At 36.2% G+C, this 27,885-nt stretch overlaps 1 protein-coding gene across 1 annotated transcript in view; it reads left to right on the plus strand.

The window, feature by feature from the left end:
• Window positions 1–26,584, plus strand: part of LOC144969419 (uncharacterized) — a 26,973-nt gene extending 389 nt beyond the window's left edge. Inside the window, exons 2-18 of the mRNA XM_078908530.1 lie at window positions 3,745–3,832; window positions 4,122–4,176; window positions 4,463–4,576; window positions 7,058–7,173; window positions 7,888–7,968; window positions 9,065–9,142; window positions 9,974–10,008; window positions 11,203–11,306; window positions 12,462–12,605; window positions 13,164–13,227; window positions 14,216–14,267; window positions 14,906–15,054; window positions 15,704–15,888; window positions 17,042–17,140; window positions 24,405–24,494; window positions 25,834–25,941; window positions 26,499–26,584. Coding sequence (XP_078764656.1) covers window positions 3,745–3,832; window positions 4,122–4,176; window positions 4,463–4,576; window positions 7,058–7,173; window positions 7,888–7,968; window positions 9,065–9,142; window positions 9,974–10,008; window positions 11,203–11,306; window positions 12,462–12,605; window positions 13,164–13,227; window positions 14,216–14,267; window positions 14,906–15,054; window positions 15,704–15,888; window positions 17,042–17,140; window positions 24,405–24,494; window positions 25,834–25,941; window positions 26,499–26,584 — 1,648 coding nt within the window. The remainder of the gene's footprint in view (window positions 1–3,744; window positions 3,833–4,121; window positions 4,177–4,462; window positions 4,577–7,057; window positions 7,174–7,887; window positions 7,969–9,064; window positions 9,143–9,973; window positions 10,009–11,202; window positions 11,307–12,461; window positions 12,606–13,163; window positions 13,228–14,215; window positions 14,268–14,905; window positions 15,055–15,703; window positions 15,889–17,041; window positions 17,141–24,404; window positions 24,495–25,833; window positions 25,942–26,498) is intronic.
• Window positions 26,585–27,885: the final 1,301 nt, after the last annotated feature.

Here is a 27,885-nt window from a genome sequence, read left to right on the forward strand (position 1 = left end):
TGGCCACAGCGTAACACGCTACCGCTACTGCCCCCATTCATCGCAGCGTAGTGTGTAATATTTACCACAAAGCATACACCGATCATGCAACATGAATTGTCTACTGCATCACCTTAGCCTTAGCCAACTCATAATCTAGTCCAGCCACAAACAACTAAAGGTAAAAGATGGATGCGAAACAGAAAATGGATTTATAGCGGCCATCGGAAAACTTCGTAACGTTTTACGCTCTACCTATCTACGCTGCAGCTACCATCTTTTGTTACCAATAACACACTGCGTTTATCAACTCGACAGGTGGGTGGCAGCGTATTTGTATTATGCTGCACCTACTACTGTTTCTTTACCACAGCATAACGCGCGATGTTTACCATCCCGTGTTCACCGTTGCATAACACGCTGTGTCTACCAATTTACTGGGAATATTCCATGACGCGTTCACTTTTGCACTATCAAAGAAAGAACAAAAGGACACTTAAATAACAAAGCCAAAGTCTCAAGACGGGAACAGAGGTTGAAAGACAGGATAGCACAAACACAGGATAGGCAAGACGTCTAACTACTCTAACAGAAAGTTGGGAAGACAGAGCGCCCAGGCACTGGCAAAAGAAAGCCTTAAAAAAATGCATACATTCTCATTCATCGCATACATTCATCATTCACAGACACTCTCGCAAATAACCAAAGATATATTGAGAATGGAAACCGTTCGGAGAAATAGAGATCAAGTTTATTTTCCCGAGCATTCGGAGAAATAGTCACTTCGTTTTGTTTTTTTCTTGTTTGACATTCTTAGACTTAGAGACAGCCCAGTTATAGCCATTGGAAAAGTGAAGCGCGAGTTTGGGTTAAAATTTGAATAACACAATTTCGCATTATAATCACTGTTGCATTATTTAACACAGTATATCTGAATGGTTCTGGTATCATTTTAAAGAGCAGAGATCAATCTTTCTTTTAATTTTAATGAAATAAATTCATTATCATTATGTCAAAAATTATAATTTGATAAAAAATTACGTCATTTTTAAACTTTTGTAATTTTTTTCTCAAAAATGAGAGAACAAAACTATAAGGCATCTAGATAATTAATTTATCTATGTCCACGTAAAATTTCATCAAGATTGAAGGTAGCGCAGTATGTTTAATTTTGGGCGCCAGTTACCAACTCTCTTTTCTTCATGCTGGAAACCCCGATTCAATCAGTAGTGTAGTCGGCTTTTCGAGAGGCTGTCCGGTGAGGGAATCCCAGTCACAGATTTTGAGCTTTTTGCAATAGTAAAATCATCATAACTTTGGAACCGTTTATCGTAGATCTAAAAGTAAGATATCATACAAATATAAATGTTTTTTTAACGGCCTATCTATCTATGTAAAAAAAATTATTATTCATTTTTACTTTTGAAAAAATATCAAACTACCTCATTCATTCTTTCTTTCATTTTCAACCGGTTCCTTAAAAAGAAAAAATGATGTTTTATCTATATATCTCTGTCTCTAATAAAAAAATAGTGTTTATTGTCTATGCTTTTTGTATGGAAACATATGGCATTCATCGGAATATTCTAAGCTGGGTTAGACACTTTCTTATAGATAGACAGAAAACAGAGAATTAGCATACATGACATAGTATCCGACTGTGCAGAAGCGGTCAGCGGGGTACCACAAAGGAAGTATCCTTGGACCTAACCTCTTTGTCATTTTCATCAAGCTCATCCAAGTGTTCAATGTATGCTGACGACACCAAGGTATACAGCAAAGTGGACAAATTAAGTGACAAGGACAATCTATACAGTAAAATATTAACAAGCTAGTTCATTTGGCAGATCAATGGAAACTAAGGTTCAATGCTGAGAAATGCATCAGGAAAGAGAAATTCTCTGCTTAATTATGAAATGAGAAATCACCACTGCAATGACACGTCAGCTCTCAGTAGTAAATCTAACTATGAAAAAGACCTGGGGGTTAACGTTGACACCAAACTTCATTTTTCAAAGCACATGGAGATCCAAGTAAATAAGGCTAATAGAATCCTTGCACTCATTAGAAGGTCCTTTACATTTCTCAATTTGGAGTCCATGAGAATGCTTTTTAATGCTCTAGTTCAGCCTCACCTTGAATTTAGCAACTCAGTATGAATGGTCACCCAAATATGAAAAGGACAAGAAGCTGTTAGAAAGTTTGCTCCGCAGAGCAACTAAAAAATAACAGGCGTAAAATAATAATAATAATAATAATAAATATACATTTATATAGCGCTTCACATTGACCATCAGTAAAAATAAATTAACAAATTACATACTGCAGATTCAGACATATGAACATTTATATATATATATATATATATATATATATATATATATATATATGTATGTATAAGTCAAAGATAATTATTAATTGATATGAAGAATGACTGAAAATGATTAGAATTTCCAGTATGACATATAGATGTAACATGAGGCAACATGATAGAAACGTATAAATTTACGCATGACCTGTACGATGTCCAGAAGGGATTATTTGTGTTTGCTGACAGTAACACCAGAGGCCACAAATATAAATTGAACAAAACCAGATGCAAAATGTCACTTTGGCAGCATTTCATTAGCCAGCATGTAATTGATTGATGGAACAACCTTCCAATCTCAGTTGCGGAAGCTCCAGACCTCGATGCCATCAAGAGGCAATTTGGCAGACTCTGTTTCAACCATAAATTCAGCTTAGTTGAGCCCCCCATCAAACCGTGATGACTGTAAAGAATTATCCATGCCCTAGATCAGCAATTCTTCTATAGGTCCATGTGGACCTATAGAAGAATTGCAAGGGTATCCTGGAAGGAAAAGAAAACAAATCATCAAGTACTCCAAACTTTAGGAATAACATCAAAAACGATCATTTCAACTATTAGAAAGAGGATAACCCGATATTCCGGTTTATTGGGCGGCTCGGTTCCTGACAAATCGTCCCAATTAAGAAGCAGCAGCCATGAATTTTTTTTAAATGAGCAATTTTTCATTTTTACCATAATCCACTAATTTATCCAGGCTTGTGACTGGCAATATAACTTCTAATTGCACAAACGATTAATGAATTTGCCACTTATGTTGGTTGTATAAGTAAGCAACAGATAAAAAAATGTATTGTCAAGGCTACCCATTCGTCTCATTGAACAAGTCATTTGGTGGTGACAACCTTGAACAAACAAAGCCATCACTCATTACCCATCTGTCAATTTTCTTGCAAACCTATTTTGAATTTGGAAAACGTATTTATAATTTATGCTGTTAAATTATAATCTTATTTCTGTTTGCTTCTCAATTGAGGTGTTAAGACATTATCTTGATCCTGAACTGTTTTCTTTTTTTCTGGAGTCAAGAGACCCTTTCAATTTGAAGCCCATTCATGATCACGGATTAATGTGTTAATAGTGATTTCTGCTGTGATTTTCATCAAAAGCTTATAGGTTATTTCCTATCAAAACTGTACTTTTATCGATGACTATATAATGTAATTTCCCGTAGTCTTGTGGGGGGGGGGGGGGGCCCTCAGTCTTAGGCAGATAGGCTACATTTTTTTTTAAAGTACTACCATACATTTTTGTTCTCTTTTTTAGTTGAATATTGAATCATTTTAATATTGTTTATTAAATCGTTTTGGGTTTTTTTCACCAAATGATTCCAATTCCCCCATTATTTTTACTTTTGCAGTTTTAAAAAAATTAATTAAATTTCCATTTTATTTCAGGGAAGATGAAATGAAAAAGAATCCGACTCCTATGCCAAAATCTAGCATTGAGATGGAAGAATTTGTCTTCCAGAAGGCAGGCTCAAGGGTAAGATTTTGCATTGTTAAGTCTTATTTTATAACAATATTGGACAGATTGCTGTAAGTTAGTCCTTGCTATATCATTCAAATCTGACAACTGATGTATTATCCTTAAAATCGCAAAATGAATCAAAACTTGATCAATTGTGTTTCCCTACTCAATTTGTAGGATAAAGTAAGGACTAATCATTTTTAAAATTTTCTTTTCTTTTCTTTTAAAAGATAAATGAGCCAGATATCTGTTGATTATTATACATTGTGACCATAACAATCATTTGCTTCAATTTTTTCCTCAGGAGGAATATTTAGACCTTGTTGCGCGTGTACTCTTGTCAGTCTCAAATGATCGAAGTGAGTAATGATTTTTATGAATTTGCCTTCTTTTTTTCCATGATAATGTTTTGTACTTTTTTTGAAAGCTTTTCATTCAGTTTTGTTCAATACTTTTCATTGTGTGGATATCTGTTCTCTTTAATGTCTCCCCACCCCCCACCCTCTCTCTCTCTCTCTCTCTCTCTCTCTCTCTCTCTCTCTCTCTCTCTCTGTGTCTCTCTCTCTCCCTCTCTCTCTGTCTCCCCTCTCTCTCTCTCTCTCTTAGAATTGTAAAGTTAATCATACGGAATTAATTTTATCCTAGGAATGCAAGGTCAGGGCCAAAACCCAGGTGCAGGTCCAGCACAAGGTACACAGGACCCCATTGGGGCACTCCAGAACCTGACTGGACAGGCAGCCTCTGGCATGGATCGTCAAGGTAAGGATGGTTTAATGGTATTTTGCATATAAAGAAAAACCAACTCAAAAACACTAAAACACCAATCTACAATCTCAAACATCTTCAAATAGTGATTTGCACCCCGCACTGGATAGTTATAAAAAATAATTTTTGTAAAAAGGAGAAAATAATCTCATCGAATTGGGTTCATCCATCTTGAACTTGGAGCACCCTCAATACAAGTCTTAGTGCAGATTTAAGACAATGAATAATATTCTAAACGGCTCTGACCAAATTATCTGTAACTGTCTTCATTTCTATGGTTCTAACCACCCCATCCCTTCCTGGTAAAACACAATTCTTCCCAAAGGCCAGCTTAATCTGTGGTAGTTGTCCTCATTCAACATTACAATTGAAACCTCAACCCATCCGCTACTTACTCATTGGAGAAGACTTAACGTAATGGAGATTGTTGATATAATCTGCCTACCACAATCTCCAGAATCTCTCCATCTGCTCATTTGTATGTCTGTTAAAAAATCCCCCATCTACTCTCTAGTCATTTCTGGAATGATATCACTGTCTAATTACAATGGTCTGTGACTGTCATAACACCCTAACAGAATATGTGATGGTGACAAGGCACTACTAATTCAATCCAATCCAATATTTTAAGATGCACGAGACATTCTTGTCCATTATGCAAATGTTATTTATGTACAGTTCTAAATGTAAATTGTTTAACACTAAAACTTCGGAAGTCTTCCTCCGCAATATTCTTTTTTTCTGCCTGAACCTAGATTTCAATATGTCTAATGCAGTTTGTAAGCCTAACTCCTTTGATAGCCTTTTTGACGTCTTTGTCTAAAAACTAATAGTATTGTCAATCAACAACGCAAATTTATCAAGAAATGATGGCCAAGAAGACGGTCGTTCCTTATCTATTTTCTCTCAGAAACCCTGCCTGTACTCCAACTCTTCTGTCACGCTTGCTGTCTTGTCTTTGACTTATGAATGAGTCCAGTGTTGGGTTATCTATGTCATGATCTCATTTGCACTCTACAAATAAGTAGAATTCTTCACTGTTCTATTTCACACTTGTCTAACAACAGTTCTATTTCATCATGCACATTTTCACATTCTCGCAGGCTAATTGCTATTGTCCTCTTTTTGTAAATTGACATTAGCATTTGTTATTATTCTCATCAACCAACCACGACATGCTGTCCTCCTCTGTTTCATCAAGGTCAAGTTAGCTATTTATCACTCAATCTTTATAGAAACTTTTCATTATTCACACAAAAAGAAATTGTAAGCTTACAGTTCTACATAAATCTTAAGTCTTTGTATCCCAGATTTCGACACCAATGATGAAGATTGGGAATAACTGCCATGAACAACACTATCTTCGACATCAATAAAACATTGTGCCTCCTTAAGCCTTCATATTTTATTTCCTCCCTTCTGACTGACTGACCATTCTAACTACTCTCACTACTCTGACCAACTACACACTCTTTGTCCTCCACATACACTATGTAATAGGGAGAGAGTGACAATGTCAATGTGTTTCAATTAAACAAAAATGTAATAAGATGGAAATATCCTGCAGCAATACACCACTTAGATCCCAATACACACTGAACAATCACACAATGGAACAAGTTACGTAAAATCCATATTTTGGCATCATTATACAAGAAAACCTAAAATGACAAGCACACGTCAACAAAATAAATAAAGCAAATTCACCTCTAGGGTTCATCAAAAGGAATATCAGACATTACCATGCAAAACTAAAAGAAACCGCCTACATAATACTCGGTAGGATCAATCTTAGACTATTCCTGAACAGTTTGGGACCCACACCTTCAATTGGATGTAAAAGCAATTGAAGCTGTCTTCAATGACTACAGCCCCATAGCAGTGTAACAGACATGATCACACAAACATGTAACTGTTATGGTTTTATAAAATTTTATTACGACACTATTAACACGATTGGGCAGTTATGGCCTCTCAAGGCCAATAAAAATTGATAAAAGCTGGAAACGGGCACTTAAATGACCTAAATAGTGTTGAAAGCACCGTTAAACACCTAAAAACAAACACGGCTTGGATGGACTCCCTTACAAGACACATGGAAAGAAAATGACTGACTCTTATGTTCAAATACAAACAAAATGACGCCATCTCACCAGACCCAAACAAATAACAAAAACACTAAAACAAATGTTCATTTGCACCCCGCACAATGAAAAAATGGAATGTTCTTCCCAAATCATGTGTGACCACAACAGATTTAGAACCTTCAAGCGAAGATTGTCAAAATTCTTCAGTCTGTACACCAACAATTGCTGTCACATTCAACAACTCCCTCCGCCCTCGAATACAAATACTCAGAATTTAGTCGACTTCAAGTAACATTCAGATTCAGAATGCATTGTGAATAGTTTTCATGACAAAGAGAATTTTATTTATTTTGTGATTTGTTTGTTTTTATAATTATTATTTTTAAAGGAATGATGCAGGGCATGCACCGAATGGCCCCTGGTCGTCCTCACCAGATGATGCAGCCACAACCCCACATGCAACATCAGCGACCACAAATGCAACAACAGCCTCCACAACTCACTGTAAGAGGTTGAATATAATTGATGTTTAGGGTTAAAATTTGCTTTTCTGTCTGTCATTATTCAGTTCAGAAATAATCTTTGCTGCTCTCAACTTTGAGTATACAGATATGGGTATCGAATGAATAAAGAAAATGGGCATATGATATTGCTCTCATCAGCTGGTCCTTCTTATCCACATCATACCTGCCGAATCTTACGAATTTTCGTAATTTTACGAATTTTAGACAAATTTTTATGGAAAATTACGAATTTTTAATTCTTAGTAATACTTTAATAATAATAATAATAATAATAATAATAATAATAATAATAATAATAATAATAATAATAGTAATAATAGTAATAATAATAATAATAATAATAATAATAATAACTATAATAATAATAATAACTATAATAATGATTATGATCATAATAATAAAAATAATAAAGCATTTTTACAGTGCATAAGCATGACGATGTAATGTTGAAGTGATCATCAATGTCAAATTGTGGTTATTCGTAAACAATTTCAGAAATTACTAATTTCGTTGTCAAATTACTAAAAATTGACATAAAAATGATTAAATTTGAAGTTTTCAATTTGGCAGGTCTGCCACGTGGTTTTCAGACTAAGGAAAAAGTATGTGCTAATCACCCATCGATTTATATTAAGTTTTCCTTTTGATGCCAAAGTTGTTTTTTTTTTTTTTTTCATCACTATTGACTGTACAGAGACAAGACGCATTCATGGTGACTTCCCCACAAGCCATGCCAGGGTCTCAGGGCCAGCCTATGGTGTCACAGAATGCTGGGGTAAGTCAAAAAAAAAAAATAAAAAGAGCTTTTATATAGCGCAGTATCCACTAAACGTGCTCAAAGCGCTTTACACATGGTCCCTGGCAACAGCAACATTCAACATGTAGGACAGGACATAACGCCTGTTCGGCGATATTTCAATTTTTCGGACAAAGACAATGCTGTTAACGACCAGGTACTCATTTTACACCTGAGTACGGTGAGAGAATGTGAGTAAAGAGCCTTTTCCAAGGACTCAAATATCCGTCGAGTGTGAGGCTCGAACCCAGGACCTTCCGATCCGAAAGCGAATGTCATACCACTAGACCACATAGCCGCACAAGTAGCATAGGATTCCAATTTAAAAGTGTGGAAAATATATTTATATTGTCAGTATGTGTGACTTCCTGATGTTGTGGCTATGTGATATGTTATGTGATCTTGTAAGCTGTTGATGGCAAAATTCTAATTTATTTTTAAAAATCAAATTGTGTAATAGTCGCAATAGAAATATTAGTTTACAAATAATAGATATGACTAAATTGCATCACGATAAATCAGTCTTTTTTAGGTAAAAATTTTTAGAAATCATGCATTAAAATTTTTTAGAAATCATGCATTAAAAATTTATAAAAATCATGCATTTTATATTTTTAAAAATCGCATGCAGATTTAATTTGTTTGTTGCCTGTGGTGGGTCAGGGTATAAAGTCGTGAGTTGCATCGCTGTTACTGCTCTCGTAGTGAAAACATACGTACATTGGGAGGGGTTACAATAGATCAAATGTTAGAACACTTTCCTTGCAATCAAAGGGATCAATGTTGGACACTAGTGCTGTTGATTTTCCTGATCACCCTATCAACCCAGCAGTTAGTGGGTTGTTGAGTTTGTTAGATCCAGTAAGCATTTTGTTACTTCCTATTACATGGTACAGAAACTGGGGTTCTTTATTATTTAGAGGAAATTCAGTCATACTTAAAATACAATGGGTTTGGGGGGTTTTTTTGGGAGAGGGGGGGGGGGGGGGAGTCAGTTAATGTTTATAACTTCATCTTGATATATTCCGATTTTATCTCTAAGTCTATGTTACATCCACAATTGATGTATTTGTAGATGATGTACCAGGCACCAGGAGGGGGTATAATTAGGTCTATGGGTCCGACAAGTAGTATGCCTCATCAATACATGCAGGTTGGTTCTAAGATTATCCTTATTATTATCATTATCATCATCATCTTTATTATTATTATTATTATTATTATTATTATTATTATTATTATTATTATTATTATCATTATTATTATCATTATTATTGTTGTTCTTGTTGTTGTTATCATTATTGTTGTTGTTGTTGTTATCATTATTATTATTATTATTTTCATTATTATTATTGTTGTTGTTATCATCATCATTATTATTATCGTCGTTGTTGTATTGATGGATTGAGAACTAATTTCAAAACTTCACTAGCATACTTATCTTTGACACCAACTTAAATAACATCCACGTATATCGCACCCAGAAACTTAAAAACTCATACACACATACATACATACATACATACATACATACATACATACATACATACATACATACATACATACATACATACATACACACACACACACACATACATACATACATACATACATACATACATACATACATACATACATACATACATACATACATACATACATATATGCATACATACATACATACATACATACATATATGCATACATACATACATACATGCATATATGCACACACACACACACACAGACACACTCAAACATTACCACTCCAACTCTAAAGACACATATATAGAAAACATATCTACAACTACAAATGTCATTTCATTTGTCGGATAATAAAACTTTGTTATAATTTTATGTTTATTGAACCAATACCTTTTTTGTTTCATTGTGTATTACAAATATGTCATTTGATTTGTAGAATAATAACATTTTATTATTTGAAGTTGATTGAAACAATTACCTTTTTGTTTCTTTTCTTCTAGCAGGGTGGCATGCCAATGCCATCACCAGTTGGAGGGTAAGTGTTGATTTGAGGTGTATGTGAGATTGTGTTCCATTATATCTCTTAACTCTCTCCTTACCAGCCATTTTCAGGATTTCCCCAAAACTTCACACCCAACTAACACAAAAATATATTTTTATCACTCAGACATAATAGCAGTAAGTTATTGAGATACATAACTTCTTTATCAAAACATACTCTACAACACACTGTTCATGTTCTTTAAATTTTATGATGTACAAGAGAAATGTGAATAAGAAAAATGTTGGTTGTATCGTAACGAATGTGACAATTTTTCTATGGTTGGTAAGGAGATGGTTAAAGCAGTGGTCCCTCACCTTTTCATTGCCATAGCCCAGTCAACACCAGGGTTGAAAATTGGTCGGAAATTTCCGGCACTGACTGTTTTTATCAATTGAACCTCAAGAGATAGCCAGGAAACAAAAGAAAACTGGAGGGATGGGAACCACTGTCCTAGAGCATAATTAGTTATTATTCATTAAGTTCATTGTTAAAATATTATTTGTACTTTAAAATATCAGAGTGCATGCCCTAGAGAAGGATGCACTCTTTGTTCCTTACTTTCCATAGTTGAGTTATGTATACTGTTTTTCGTACGTACAATGTTGTTGCGATATATTTGTATATACTCTAACTTATACACAGTAATAAAACTGTTCTCTCACATATCGCATAACGCTTCTGAGTTGAGAGATTCCACAATATTAATCTGGAGTCCCGTCAAAAACACAACAATTATTATAACAGTTCTTTTATCTCTATATATTAGTCTTTGTCCCCTGATTTTCTTTTACTTTTTCCATTTGTTTTGGTAAAAATCAAATTTGCATTTATGTTTGGCTCTAAATACTCTTCAACAGTCGTAACGTCACTTCCTTCCTAATGACGCATGGTAACTTAGTAACACTGGCTCTAAACTTTCGGAACAATGGCGGAAGTCCGTATGAAATATTTCCCTGGCGAGGATAAAAGCGTATCCAGAGGAAAAAAAAACATAAATTTGATCATGTTTTGACTTTTACACATTCTGATCACAAGACATATGAAAAGTTCTAGCCAGTTTGAAGAATAAAAAGTAAAGATTTTCTTTGCTTAGAACCAAGATGGCCACCGTTGCCGTGCGGCGTGACATCAGACTACTGAATCCAATTACTCTGGGTTTATGGGGGATTTTTTTTGTATCTCCAGTTCTCCATTGACCATGATGCCATCACCCCATGGAGTGATTCCTTCTCCAGCTGCCAGGCCTACCTATGGAGTTGTATCTCCATCCACCAATCTTCACACTCCAGGTATGGGACTCAATTTACTTCATTCACTCAATAATGATAACAATTTTTAAAGTGCCCATTCCCTTCCTTTCATCGAACTGCTCTAGATGCATCAAAAACTTGAGCTTTTTTTATATATAAAAAAAGTTCATATACGCACTTTTATGGTTCTATTACAACTTTTTTGGGACAGAGGCACAGCTGTCAAAGGCCATGTGCTCAATTTTACACCTGAGAATGGTGAGAAAATGTGAGTAAAGAGACTTTTCCAATGACTCAACTTTTTACCACTCATTATGGGACTCGTACTAGGTAACCGACTGGCTCAAAGCCGGATGTCATACCACACAAGCTGGGCAGGGTTCCTGACCTCCCATAGTGGGCAGGGAGGTTCTTACTGTGTCTTTTATCCCACCATATATGTTTTCCAACTTGCTTTCTGTCTTTGTCTTGGAAAGAGATTACTTGGCTTTGTCCTGGCCCTGGCCGGATACCTTGCTGAGAGGGAAACAGTCAAATGTATAGTTAAGAGTTTTGGAAGATGATATTTTTTTCCTTGTAAATCATCTCTCTTATGTACTGTTATTTTTTAATTTTTAACATATGATTTGTAAATATTTGAGTGTGTTCCTCTTATTGGGATCTTGTGCTTGTGTCTGGGTGAGACTTTTGTGATCTCAAACTAAGTACACTGATAGTGTGCTCTTGGAATCTACATCTGTTCCCTTTTGAACCATTCCCCTTTGTCCTGCTTTTTCCTCAAGTCCTTCTAATTGTACATCTAGAATGTTTTTACTATTCCATTTTCTTCCTTTTTACTGGCGCTGATATCACCTAAATGTGTTGCAAGTACTGTAAAACCATTAAAAACAAAAACAAAACAAATGAGAGAAGGAAGTAGAAATTGAGAGTGAATATAATTTTGATTGAAAGGAAGTAAAACCCTGGAGTTCAAAAATAATAAATCTTGTCTTTTTATAGCCCTATATTGTAGATGAAGCCGAATGGTGACTTCTTTTATGTTTGAAAATTTGTGTAAAATTTTAGTAAATTGTTTTTTCTCCTATTCACTTTTTATATTCACTCTCAGTTTATATGTTATATTTCCACCCGATTTGAGCAAATGCATATCAACTCCATCATAACAAGGTTTGTTTGTGGTGAAATTGTCTCCAGGTACAGCTGTGTCTGACCCAAGCCCTGGTGCTCCAAACACATCGCAGGAAGAGCTGGCCTATATGGAGAAACTTCACAAATTGTCCAAGTATATTGAACCACTGAGGAAGTCTGTACAAGAGTATGAAAAGAAAACTGATGAAGGTATGTGTGATAAAATCTAAGGTGTTATTTTTCATTATTTTAAGATAATAGGTGATGAGAGGGCTGTTGGCATCTCATTTTGTCCTTGAGCAAGAAACTTAGTCTCTATTGCTGACATGCCACTGGTACATGGAGGCTTGGATCGTGTTTGGGTTATTTGCCTTTTTTCACAATAGACTTTTAAGAGACCGAAATAGACCTTATATTGCGATCAATATTCAGGGAACTTGCTATAGAGAGACAAACAATTTAGTTAGGTATTATATCAACTGCTTGAAGATATAGCCACAAATTGCAACCATAATATATGTATTGGAAAAGTGTAAATAAGGAGGAGATACGACTTATTTTATAGTAAATAATATAGTAATATGATAATATGAGAGAGAGAGAGAGAGAGAGAGAGAGAGAGAGAGAGAGAGAGAGAGAGAGAGAGAGAGAGAGAGAGAGAGAGAGAGAGAGAGAGAGAGGAGAGAAATCATTGATTCAAGTAGTTGTGTGATATTTATGATTTAAATAAACCCCAATTTATTCCTTGTTTTTTTTCAATGTTTACAGACAGTAAGAAAAACTACAACAAGATGACCAAACTTTTAGACATTCTGTCAAATCCTAAAAAGAGGTATGTTAAATTTTGATATAGATTACACACAAAAAAAAAAGAAAAGAAATGTTAAAATTGCCGACATATTCCAAGAGCGTGGCCTATTTTCATCTTTTGTCAAATCATTTCCTGAATACTGGATTGAAATTCTAAATTATCTGATTGATTGTCAGTTGTGTTCAGATAAAATGGAAAGAAAACTAAAGAGTCTGATGTTCAGATTGTTATGGTGTATTGTTATTATTGAGTTATTGCCCTTTGCAATAACTAATAATTTACTTCATGAATAATATACTTAATTACATTTAATTATTTCTAAATAATGTCACAATTGAATATATTAATAGAATACGTTATATTCGTATCATTAGTTAACTACTCTTGTGCATTGACGTTATAGTACATAACGTATATTTCTGTTTATGTATATTTCTATACTGCATGTTTAATATTACTAAGTCTGTGATATATGATTTAAACAACTTGAATAAATAATTACTTGATGATTGGCAACTAAGGAGCGTCTTCCCTGTCAGTTATTTTATGTACTGCGGTTGGTACATAACACAGATAATAAGCAACATGTTTTTACCTAATTATTCAAACTTTAAAAATAGAGTAAAAATAAGACATAACTCATAAGAGTAATATATTTTTCACATTGACTTGTTTTACAAGAAAATGTGGCTTATCAGGTCCATGCATCGGGGCCATAGAAATATTCTTGTGTCAAATGGAACAGCGTGGCTCAGCCGTACGGTCTTTGCTTCGTACCCGAAAGGTACCAAGTTCGACTATCTGCCGCGTTGAGTGGCCTTGAGCAAGGCACCTAGCCTTAGCTCACTTTGCGGTGCTGCACTGCGGCTTATGCCTGGGTTATTCCAGTCTTCCCTAGGAATAGACCCTAAAGACAAATTTCCCCTTGGGGATGAGTAAAGGGAATTTATTATTTATTACGAAATTCGAGGAAGGTCGTTACAGCTAAAATCTTTTATTTTGTCAATAGGGTACCCATGGAAGTGCTACAGAAGTGTGAGCAGGCTCTGATGAAGCAAACGGTATGAAGTTTTGTTGTTAGGTTACGATGCTTTTTTGCATTATTATGAATAGGCACTTCAGTATCTTAGTATTGTAAACAGCCTCTTATTTTGTATAAGAATGTGGTCAAGAATTCTCAGCCTATCTTTTGTGTTTTGCTGTCCTATTTTATTAAAACTAGTTTTTACTTGCCATTATAAGTGCTGTTGTTATAATATCAATCAATATATTTTCTTGTCTAAATAGATCATATCCAGTCACTATCAGAGCAGTCAAATGTAAATGGTAAAGAAGATAGGTCTGAACCGACGTGGGGTCTGACATCCGAATACGATTATGGGCCTAGTTTAACATTGTTGTAATGGACAATATTTTGCATCATTTTTTGAGATTTCCATCACAATATTACAGAGGCTAATGCCCATTATAAATTGGGCTATCAGACCTGCAAATAAGTGCACGTCGGTTGGTACTGTTTTCAAAAGTAGCAGTAAAGTGATCTTCCAATACTGGATATGATTTAATCGTGAGATTTGGAAACATCAAATCGAAGCTTTAGATTTTATTTCAAGAACTCGTTTATTTAATCTTTGACGTCTTATCCCGAATCATTTATTTTGGTTGATTCGTTCTGTTCTTGTTCGTTTGTGTTTTCTAGACCAGTGTTGGCAGTAGCAGGTCAAACGAACACATGTGTCAGTCACTACTTAATGCCATAGCACAGTGTGCTGATGCTAGCAGTCTGAACCATTCTCTGTATCGCACATTTGGCCCTGCTGTGGAAACCTTTAAGGGCTCTCGCATCAAGTAAGTCATCTTTACATCAGTGATAAAATATTGACTCTTTTATATCTATGTTTTATTTTTCAGTATTTTTTGTTTAAATTGAAAATGTTTCCTTAAAGAAAGTCCTGCTAGCTCAGATGAAAATGAAAGGTTTGAATTCTTGTGGACATGGTGGTTTGTCTAATCCTTTTGTCCTCTAAACAGTTACCACCAGTTGGGTCTGCTGATTTTGTAGAAAGTACTTTTCTGTAGACAAGTGTTCGATCCAAAGGATAGCAAGCCATTGTTGTTGTCTATTTCATGTTGCAAAAATCAGGATAAACTCCACCTCGGGTCCTATGAATTTAAAAATACTTTTTGTTTTTTTTATTATTATTATCAACTAAATGTTTCAATCTAATCTATTCCAATTCCCCTTTGTCTTACCTTTTCTTGGGTGCTTTGTAATTGTAAAACTTGTGACTATCCAATTTCTTCCTTTTTACTGGTGCTGATATGACCTTAATAACGTGTTGCAAGCGCCTTAAAACCCTTAAAAACAAAAACAAACTACCTATAAAATTTTGAAATTCAAACTCTTGATGTCTGTTTTATCAATATTATGAAAAATATTTTAAAGGCCTGAAGTGAAACAAAATAAAGTGTTTGTCTTCCCCCCTTACATTATCAGAGCTCCAAGCCCACCCCCTGCCAAGAAGCAGAGGACAGAAAAAGAGGATGATGGGAGTACTGGAATGGAGGAACTTCCTGATGCCCTCCAGGGAGAGATTGCACGGTTGGGTCGACGATTCCAGGTGTCGGTGGATGGCAGACATCATCCAGGGTCACAAGCTTTTCACCTCATGTGTCGACTTGGTAAGTACCTTTTCAAATTCAAAGTTTTGTTTGATATTGTGTTGGGTTTTTTTGTTTTTTTGGTTTTTAATATTGTAAGAATGGTTTGATGGGGGTCTCATTTACAAATCTGCCTCTCTTACCGATTTAATCAGTGTATATGAATTCAGATGCCTGGGTGGGGTTCCTGGCCTCCCATAGTGGGCAAGATGGCTCTATATCTGTTTTCCAATTTTCCAATTTGCTTTCTGTCTTTGTCTTGGAATGAGATTACTTCGTTTTGCCCTGGCCCTGGCCATAGTGCTTGGCTGGGAGGGAAATAGTCAAATGCATATTTATTGTTTTGGGAGATTGTATTTTGTTTCCTTGTAAATCATCTCTCTGTTATGTATTGTTGTGTTTGTTATTTGAATGTATAATGTAAGAATTTGAGTGTGTTCCTCTTAGTGGGATCTTGTGCTGGTGTATGGGTGAGATATTTAGGTGATCTCAAACTATGTACATGTGCTCTTTGAATCTACATCTGTTCCCTATTTGAACTACTCCCCTTTGTCTTACGTTTTTTTCCTCAAGTCCTTTTTATTGTACATCTTTTCATTATCCATTTTCTTCCTTTTTACTGGCGCTGATATGACCTAAATGTGTTGCAAGCGCCGTAAAACCCTTAAAAACAAAAAAACAAACAATGCAGATGATGGAGAGTCAGGTTTAGCCAAATTCAGTTTTTAAAAAAGTTTTTGATGAAAATCAAAAATATTGTTATACACAGGGAATATTCTTTAGTCTTTGCTGTGGTTCTCATGGAGGAGCTTTAAGAAAATATACATGATCAGTGGAATGAAATTGCTTTTGCAAAATATAGAAAAGCAACAGGCTGTACTGTACATATTTTGGTTGGATCAAGGGAACTTTGCATTCATTACATAAAATGATGCAGAAATTATTAGTTCTTGATATTTTAAAAACCTGATGGGTTTGCTTTTACCCTTTAGATCTAAGTGGAGTAAAATATTTTGAAAAATATATTTTTATTTATATATATATATATATATATATATATATATATATATATAATATAAATACAATAAGCCCTTAGTATAGGTGAGTGTAACAGTTTATTTATCTGGCAGTGTGATTATAAGATGTAACCTCTGGGATTGACACACCCGAGTAGCCTTCACCCTGCTGCAGACCATTTGCGCTTCAAAAGAGATCAAATACGGCATCTTCAATACAAAATGTTTAAGTCAGTACTCCTTTATGGGTCAGAAACGTAAGCGTCAAAAACTATGCTCAAAAATATGCAGACAGGAGACAGTTCTGAAGTCATGTCTAAGGCAGATCTACATATATGTTGACCAGATAAGATAACACCTAAATGTCTCACCCATACACCAGCACAAGATCCCACTAAGAGGAACACACTCAAATTCTTACATTATACATCAAAATAACAAGCACAACCCTTAACAAACAAAATAACAAACCTTAGTGAATTCTTGGTCGTTTATAGTCTGGTTAATGGAGTCTATTACTCATAAACGCGGATGGCAAAAAACAAGACCAGAGTGATGTCATCTTCATTCTATCTATAGGGAATAAGTACAATAAGAATTAATCCTGTTGCTTAAATTGTAAGCCTGAGTCGTATGTCAGTATATTTTTCTTTCTCTGTAAAAACGGTAAGATCTTGTGTAAGGTAAGAGTGAACTAGAATTCGTCTGTAAAAATGTAAGATGCTTTCTAGTGAAATTTACTGCTTCACATCAAAAGGAGAGAGAGGTCTGTTTATCTGGGATTGTTTAAACATGGTTGTTTCCCTTCGTTCACCAACGGCTCATTCGTTGATTTATGTAGTAATTGCCAATCCAAATAGTTGTCTGAGAAGTGTCCTTCCAATGTAATATGCTAAACGAATCTAAATGAATGACTTCAAAAAGGAACCACAATGCAATTTTAAGCATAATCTATCAGCTATTTAAATTTAGTTCTTTTCTGTTTTTGAAATATAAAGGGATGAGGAATGATATTTCGTGTGTAACATTACAATAGGTCCAGGGTCTTGACTGGGAAATGGATATTTATGCCCTTTGCTAACCTGATCTCTTCTGACAGAAGATTTATTGACAAATCAACTTTCCCATCATGCTTCTTAAAATTAAATAGTATTATTTTTTGTTTTGTTTTTGTTTATTTGTATTTTGTTTTGTTTTGGGGTTGGACTTTTTCGGTTATTTGTTGGGGTTTTTTTTTTTTTTTTTTTTTTTTTTTTTTTTTTTTTTTTTTTTTTTGGGGGGGGGGGGGGTTGCTTGAAAATGTGCTTAATTCTGGGATAAAATGTGACCTGTCGTCTAAAAATGGTATTAGGTCTGGGTGAACTAAGGTCGAATATTGGAAGTCAATATGACCAGAAATTGTGAAATGTTAGTCTTTGTCAATTTAAGATTATGTCCATTGCCCTCAATACAAATGGCTTTGAGATGGTGGGTCACTAATATAATGAAATATTATTGAAAGTTATGCAAATGGCTTGTTTTGCCGTGCTCTGCAAAACACATTTTAAAAAAAAATATTTTGGCCAGAAAAGTGGTTTCTTGAAGGATCTACTTGTCGTTTCAAGGGAGTCTCGGGTTGGATAGTTTTTGGCAAGATGAGCGTTGTTTTAATCGATTGCTATTTTCAGAGTACGACAGTGTTGAATGGCAAGTTGTGTGTGTTTTTTTTTTTTTGTTTTTTTGTTTTGTTTTTTTTTTGGGGGGGGGGGGGGTGGGTTATGTTCTACGCGGATGCGAGGACAAGAGACGCATGCGCACAACCAACATGACGTTCTCTCTCTAATAACTTTTCCGCCGGTGACGTCACAGACTATGGGTGACGTCCATTCAAGGGACGCTACTCTTCCGTTAGTCTCATTCGCCATATATATTGCGTTTCTCAACAGATGTCTAAGGAGATCAGAAGCAGATTATTTTTTGTCTTTTTTCAAAACTGATCTAGCAGCATCATTGTTCTGTACAGCTCGATGTTTTAAAATATTTTCATTGGAGATGATTACATCTTGGAATCTACATCCATTCCGTATTTCAACGAATTCCCCTTCGTATTATTTCTTATTGGGTACCTAGAACTTTTGACCATCCCATTAAAAAAAAAATAAATCATGGCGTGTTATGGCCTAAATGTGTTGCAAGCGCCGTAAAACCTTTTAAAACAAACAATTTTGCAAGCTGGTGTGGGTTAACCAAACGTTACTTGTGCCGCTCACGCATGCCACATATATGGGCATATGTGTGTTTCTGCTCGTTTCTCTATCTATTGCACAAAAGCTCCTCCGTGAAAGTTGATATTGTTATTACGTCACAATGAAACGAATACGTATCTGGACTTTGTACTTTTGAAAAAGTCAGTAACCTTTGCAGCGGTCATTGATGTAACACAATGATGGTAGTCGGGAGAGGTAAGAGAGATGGGGCTCGAAATTAGCTGGGCTCACCATTGTATCTCAATACAATGCTAAATCTCACTTCTGCTGTTGAAGGCCCCGGTATTGGCTGAAAATATTATTATGGTCTTGTAGTTTCCGGTTATGGTAACTACGGAGATGAGGATTAGAGGTCGTGTTAGAGGGAAGGGGTCAACAGAGAGAGAGAGAGGGGGGGAGGGGGGATAGAAAAATAGTTATCATTCAATCATAGGCAATCTGGGTCTTTGTCTTGGACCTCCTCTTCCCTTTCCTCCTCCTCTTGTCCTCTTCCTCCTCCACCTCCCCTTCCTCCTCACTCCTCCTCCTCCTCCCCTTCCTCTTCACTCCTCCTCCTCCTCCTCCTCCTCCTCCTCCCCTTCCTCTTCACTCCTCCTCCTCCTCCTCCTCCTCCTCCTCCTTCTTCTTCTTCCTCTTCTTCTTCTTCTTCCTCTTTTTCTTCTTCTTCTTCTTCTTCTTCTTCTTCTTCTTCTTCTTCTTCTTCTTCTTCTTCTTCTTCTTCTTCTTCTTCTTCTTCTTCTTTTCCCCTTTTCTCCGTATTCAGTATTGAGATGTTTTGACAAGCTGAGTCATTTTAATTGATCGATAATTTAAAATAAACACGATTTCTAGCTTAAATAGAGAGAGAGAGAGAGAGAGAGAGAGAGAGAGAGAGAGAGAGAGAGAGAGAGAGAGAGAGGGGGGGGGTGTCTGAACAGCCAATGTTTACCGAAGCTTTTATTTATTTCTTTTTGTCTCTATGTGATAAATAGTATGAAATGACCAGTCACTGACCCGATAAATAGCAGCTACCGTCCGATGTTTGGTAATTTACGTTGTACGTATTTTTGGCGTTGTTATTGGAATGATTCTTGTATATGAGCCATGAAATAGCTTCGGCGATAACAACGATGAGAGTCTCACATTCAATTTCATTACAGTCTCATACCATAGTAGCGCGAAGGTTGTGTGTCCATCTTGACGTCTATCAGACACGGTTGGCCATATGAAATAGGCATAAATTTTTGTTTTATTTTGTCGTTTTGTTTTTGTTTTTGTTTTTGTTTTTCTTGCGACGATGTTTCGAATCAAAACCTTCAGAAAAAACTACATCACAAGTGAAATTGAAATGCGAGTTGTCTTCAGGAATGTTTAGTAGTAGTCCTTTAGAGCCATTGGGCCCATGGAGCTGGAGTTTAATCCCGGTTTCTATAGCGTGAAACGGACAATAGCAATTGCTTGCTATCCTTTGGATATGACGCTAGTCTATCGCAAAGTACTTTCCTTCAAATCTGACAAGACTCAGCTTACCCATTCACATTCACTGCTGGGTGTACAGGAAGGGTGGTCGGAAAAACATCTCGACTGCATCCGGGATCGACCTTTGTCCCTTTGCGCGTGAAGCGTGTGCTCTACCAAATGAGCTATCGGGACCCCCTCAGTCATGTTTAAGGTAACTTCAAACATTTATTATTGATCTCGTTGATTGTACCGTTAGATACATCTCACTGTTCACTTTGATTTGCTGATGGTTGCCGTGTATTTTGATGTTTGTTTGGTTGCGGGGGGGGGGGCGTGTTTTGTTGGGGGTTGTTTTTTTTTTTTTTTGTTTTTTTTTTTTTTTTTTGTTTGTTCTGTTTTGTTTTGGGTTTTTTGGGGGTTCCCTATTGTTACATTGCTGGACTTTAAACGGGCTTAAATAAATTGTTGTAGGATGGCTATGACAAACTTTAGAGAGAAATACTGGGAGGGGCGAGAGGGATAAAGGAATGGGAGTTATTAGATGGGGTTTGTTTTGTTTTGTTTTTTCGTTATGTAAGACATTTGCTGATATGTATTGATGGTAGGTTGAGTGACGTCATATTCATTCAAACAATTGAAAAAAGAATTGGAGAGTTAACGGTAAGCTATTCCTTTACCAAGGTTGCCAGTTTTCCGTTTATTTACAGAAATCAGTATAATATTATAAACCCAACCACCTGCTAAACAGGAAAAAAAAATTCAGTATATAATGTCTGTTTACTGGAGTAAAAAAAAAAAGAAAAAAGAAAGAGGCCGTTCAATGCGTTTTTTGTAAAAGTTCTGTAAATTCTCTTGCCTCCTGAATTAAATTAAAATTGAGATTTTATATAGCGCAATATCCACTAAATGTGCTCAAAGCGCTTTACAAGGGGTCCCTGGCCAACAGCAACATTTAACATGTATGACGGGACATGACGCCTGTTAGGCGCCTGATACAATTTTATTTCGGACAGAGACAACGCTGTTAACGGTCAGGTACTCATTTTGCACCTGAGTACGATGAGAGAATGGGGGTAAAGAGCCCTCTCCAAGGTTTCAACTATGCGCCGAGCGAGGCTCGAACCCAGGACCTTCCGATCCGAAAGTGAGTGTCATACCACAAGACCACATAGCCGCACAACACTGCTTTACATTTCAACGGACGTTGTTATAAAGTCGTTATCTGGTTTCCGGCTTTTTGAAGAAGTGGTATTTACTTGGCAGTTAATCAATGTAGAGGGTGAGGAGAAGAAGAAGAGAAAAAAAAATACACCAAAGGCTAACTAACAGTCGTGTCCATGCCTCATCGCTTTCCCTCTATGTCGGTTTAATGAACGATGATGGTTATCGTGCTCCCAGATTGTATGTTTTTGTTGGCAAGCTGGTTCTTCTACGCCTGGTGAGATGAGCCGACTTTTAGTTAAGTCCGATGAGTCTAGTCCGGTGCCGGTCTTGCGTGGGGAGTTAATGACGTTTGCATCTGTAACTACCCTTTGGCATAATACACCGACAAAATACATTTTTCTCTATCTGGACAGAAAACTCTTATTTCTAAAGACAATTTATTCCAGATTCTAGGGCCGGACAACAGACTACTAGTAATCTGTGGGCCGGACCAAGCTAAGCTTTTCTTCCTGGCGTGAAGTCTAGTTTTAGGGAACCTTAGAGTTTTTGAATCGGAAGAAGAACAAAGACATCTTTGCGGTTCATATATTATGTATCTCAATGAGATGTCAGATAAGGAGGGCGGGTGGTTGGATGGGAGCATCACCCTTGAATCATATACCTATGATGTTCGCATGGGTGTACGATCCGATAGTGATGTCGTTTCTTCTTCTCTTTACTAGCCTCTTTACTAGCCTGCTTCTTTGGTTTGTGATTGTATTTTTGACAGGGGATATTTTTTTTTTCTGTAAATCTTCTACCTGTTTGTTCTTGGTTATTTATAATTTAGCTTATGATATCTTTAGGTTATGATTTTGATTTACATTTGTACTATTTTTGTTAGATTGCTTGTTTTTTTGTTTCAGCGGTCTCTCATATAACCTCAATTGTGTTGGAAGAGACCTAAAGCAACAAACAAACAAACAAAAGATAAGGAGGGAGCGCTGTTATCTGGTCTTTTAAAAATTTATGTTGCTACTTTATATTCTAAACGTCCTCTTACAGACAGTTAGTGTAGGTTCGCCATCTAAGTTACATCCTATTGGTTTGTGTTTTGGACAGACTGGGTTTTCTATTTCATCAACCCCGAGTTTATCCCTGATTCTGAAACGTTAAACGGACAGTGTTAATTGCATCCTACCATTTGGATATGACGGCTATTCAATTGTAGTACTATAGACTGGATCTGACGGACATTGCTACCCTATCTCTTCTCATTCAGACTAAAGAACACCTCCCGCCTCAAAGAAGTTTTACGGCCCCGTCGAAATTTCTCAAGGTTTGACCTTCTGAGCCTCTTGCCATCCCCCCAGAAATTGATATTAGGGTCAGTTTGGTTGTCGTCAATTGACTTCAACAGTCGTGACGTCACTTCCCTCGTATTGACGCATCTTAACTTACTTAGTAACTGGTTCTAAACTATCGGAACAATGGCGGACGCCCTTATGAAATACTTTTCCGACGAGCATAAAAGTGTATCCAGAGGAGAAAAATATTATAAATCTGATCATGTTTTGACTTTTATACATTCTGATCACATGACATGTGAAAAAGTTCTATCCAGCATGAAGAATAAAGAGTACAGATTTTCTTTGTTTAGAACCAAGCTGCTCGTTGCTCGGCGGACGTGACATCAGATTATTGAATCCAATTGTTTGAAAGATATCTTTCCTCATGTGATTATCCATTATGATTTCAGGAAGTGAAAAGAATGGGTGGAGATTGAAGCCACCTATCTATCTATCTATCTATCTATCTATCTATCTATCTATCTATCTATCTATCTATCTATCTATCTATCTATCTATCTCTATCTATCTATCTATCTATCTATCTATCTATCTATCTATCTATCTATCTAATGTATCAAGTTATAAGATAAAAACCACGAAATAAAAGTGCTCGATTTTCATGTTAAAGGAGCGGTAAATATATCATATAAATATTGAATTATTGTTTACTTTTACGGAAAGTGTGTGGTTATATATATATATATATATATATATATATATATATATATATATATATATATATATATAAACAGTTTATAGTTGTTTGTCTTTCTATCTCTTTTTCTGTCTGACCATCTATCGATTTATCCGTCTTGCTATATATATATATATATACCGAGAGATGGTCATTATTACATTACATTATCATCATCAGTGCTGTTATCAATCTTCTTGTTAGTGTCCCTGCTGCCGCTGATTTTGCTAATGTTGCTGAAAATGTTGGGGTTGTTTTGTTGTTGTTGCTGCTGCTGCTGTTGTTGTTGTTGTTGTTGTTGTTGTTGTCATTGCTGCTGCTGCTGTTGTTGTTGTTGTTTCAGTTGTTATCGTTTCTGTGTAATGGCCAACTTTTTCTAACCAAGCGCCCCTTTGTCGAAACGCTCATGATTGTATTTACCTCTATAGATTTCACGAATATTCATATAATTTACTATTTTGTTGTCAGCGGAAAAGTAAGCATATTTTGCACTCTTGAGTTTTATGATCACAAAATTGAGTGAAATGCTACGTCAAAATACCAGGAATATACTGTGTCAGATGCTACACAGGTGAAGACAATAATTAACTTTCTAATGGCGAGGCATAATTTGTTTTTAAATTATAATTTCTATCAATTTACTAAGAGATCACAGCAGCGATGGTATTCAGGCTTTATAATATCTTTAGTCGCATCTATGATAATGTTGTGAAAAAGGTGAGAGAAATGATTACAGGTTAGACTTGTGTTCACCGTCGCCTTCAAAGGGACGGATGCCGATCCCTGGATGCTGTCGAGATTTTATCTTGACCCGTTAACTTAGCATTGATTGAATTGGGTAGTTGGGTCTGACAGATTTGACAGAAAGTACATTGCGATGGACTAGCGACTTGGTCAAAGGGTATCAATTGCTGTAGTTTGTTAAACACAGAAAACGGGATAAATTCAGACTTCATGGGCCTTAGGGCTCTGAAGGACCTGTCCCGTTGACCAAGCATTGATTGGGTAGTTGGATCTGACTGATCTGGCAGAAAGTACCTTGCGATGGACTAGCGACTTGGTCAAAGGGTATCAATTGCTGTGGTTTGTTAAACACAGAAAACAGGATAAATTCAGACTCCATGGGCCTTAGGGTTCTGAAGGACCTGTCCCGTTGATCTAAAATTGATTGGGTAGTTGGGTATGACGGAAAGTACTCGCGATCTTTGTAAAAAGCAAATGCCATTGTTTAACGTCACAAAGCAAGGAAAACTGTCAGGCTCCACGGGCCTTATGGCTGCTGACACCGAGGGACTTGCCGCGCTATTTATTTGATTCTACCCCTTTCCCCGTTTTTTGTTGCCAAAATTTGGATCTGTCTAACACTGATAGAATGCCTTTTTCTCGTTTTGGTCAGAAATGTTTTATTTCCATTCCAGTATCGATTAATTAATTAAGATGACCCTCTACTTCAGAAGTCTCTGGTTTAAAAGTTTTTGACAAGGTAGTAGGAGTCGCATCTTAATTCATCATTATGTGTCTTAAAATAATTCTGGTCCAAATGAAGCATAAGGCGTTTCATCAGCGTACCATTGATTTGCGAAACAACTCAAAATATCAAATTATCTTTTATTGTCGTCGTTGAACAAGGAATAATGTCGGTTGCCGTGTGGTATTTATTTATAATTTTGGCAGTGTGGTTCATAATATCTTGGCCCATGCCAAATTCCCGGCATTTGCTCCTTTAACCCTCCAACGGCGACAACGAACATCTTAATTCATTATAAATCATATTATATAACTCCTATTATTTTATATTATACATCTGCAGATCCAACTGTTTTCAACTTTATTGAAAGCTGAGTCACCTCTCTCTCTCTCTTTCTCTCTCTCTCTCTCTCTCTCTCTCTCTCTCTCTCTCTCTCACTCTCTTTCTCTCTCTTTCTCTTTCTTTCATTTCTTTTATTTTTCCTTTTTTTTCCACCTAGTATCATGCCCTCTGCTTTGTTGTTCTAACAATTGTAATTGTGTAGTTTCTGTTTAAGAACCTAATTTCTCTTCTAATATTTTTCCGTTTCTCCGATTGATGCTTTTAGACTTCGTATCCAACTACAGTGTTATCCTGCTGAGTGCTGAAGAAAATACCTGGTCCTGGCAAAATGAGAAAGGCGAAGGTTTTTATTGTGATGTGCCCAACATCTCTGGTATTCATGCCGCCTTTAGAGTAAACAATGTTATATATACAAAATTCAGTCAAATATAGGGAATGAGATTAGCGGATGAGTAGCGTCCCTTGATTGGACGTCGCACATAGTCTGTGACGTCACCGGCGGAAAAGTTATTAGAGAGAGAACGTCATGTTGGTTGTGCGCATGCGTTTCTCGTCCTCGCCCGAGGACGAGAGACGCATGCGCACAACCAACATGACGTTCTCTCTCTAATAACTTTTCCGCCGGTGACGTCACAGACTATGTGTGACGTCCAATCAAGGGACGCTACTCTCCCGCTAATCTCATTCCCTATACACTGGCCCGTGCGTGATTGATAAACATGAATATAGCCGTAACAACTTCACCTCGAGGATACTCTATCAATACATATAATAATGAATGCTCATTACTAATCAGTATGCTTCATTAATTGCCATTGCAAGCTATGAGGAGCAACTTATTTCAAGCAATACAAGATTGACTGTTGGGCGCTCTTACTGTACCAGCGTACATGAGACAATAATATAAATCACTGTGCTCATTCACACTAGAGTCGAATGAGGCAATGTGTCTAAACCGCCTTGCCCAGGGACATAACGCTGGGATTAAGAGTACTGCAATTATGGCCACCATCTGATCACTGGTCATGCTCAAGATCGCTTGCCTTTTGTTACGGGACGAGGCCCCGTGCAACTGAGCCACTGTAACAACTTGCCTTATTTTGCAATCCATTTTGGGAATGAATAAATCCAACGCAACATCCAACCCCCATTCTGCCTATCTACTTCTAGAATAATTAACACACATTTTCCTCGTCCTCTCGGAGACGGATTTTAAATTTAACAATAGGTCTCCCTGGTGGAAAAAGCGGCAATGTCTTTGTCCGGAAATTGTACACGCTTTTGGCCCCTCAATTATTTTCCCATCACTTTTCCCCCCTCGAAAATCTAGCTTGACTAATGTATCATGCCCCGTATTGACTTCTTTTTTTAAAAGTCGTTCAATTCAGATGACTCACCATCTTGCCCTAAAAGGGTCAAATTTCGTGAGACTTCATTGTTTACCAAACAAACAGCTTTCGGGGTCGGTAGTTATCAAGAAGAAAATCCTCCCCCCCCTGATGTTTAAAACCCATTACGTAACATTTAAAAAACCCGCAGAGTGGGGAATTGGGTTTTTAATTGGGATTCTATAACTCATAATGATTTGTGTTAGCTTGTTTGGTTTTATGTTTGATTTTTTTTAATGCTGAACAAACCCTCATCATCCAAAACCCATTAAAGTTATTTTTATTATTATTATTATTATTATTATTATTATTTTTTATTATTATTATTATTTTTATTATTATTATTATTTTTATTAATATTGTTTTTTTTTTTTATTATTGTTATTGTTTTTTCTTTATTATTATTATTAAAATTTTTATTATTAAATTATTATTATTAATTTTTATTATTATTTTATTTTTTATTTTTTAAATTTTTATTGTTTTTTATTATTATTTTTTTTTTATTATTAATTTTTTTTAATTTTTATTGACGGGGGGCGGCGGGGCTGCGGCTGCTCTTTGGTTGGGTGTTGTTGTTGTTTTTTGGGTTTTTGGGTTTTTGTTGTTTAATTTTACGAAAACCCCAATTGCTGCAACTGACCCAGGGCTCTTCATCCCCCCTTTCCCCTTTCCAAATTTTATTTCCCTGTACCCCCCCCACCACCCTTCCCCCACCTCCCCCACCAACCAAAACTCCCGCCCCCCCGGGAAAATAAATACCAAAACATATTATTGTTGTTATCCCTTTCCTCTAAAAGGTGGAGCAGATAATACGTGAAGTTTCGAGAGAGAGAGAGAGAGAGAGAGAGAGAGAGAGAGAGGGGAGAGAGAGAGAGAGAGAAGGGGGGAGAGAGAAGAGAGAGAGAGAGAAAAGAGGAGAGAGAGAT

This window comes from Berghia stephanieae, chromosome 3, assembly GCF_034508935.2.
Source record: "Berghia stephanieae isolate SIO BIC M18660-M18661 chromosome 3, UCSD_Bste_1.3, whole genome shotgun sequence".
NCBI lineage: Eukaryota > Metazoa > Mollusca > Gastropoda > Nudibranchia > Aeolidiidae > Berghia > Berghia stephanieae.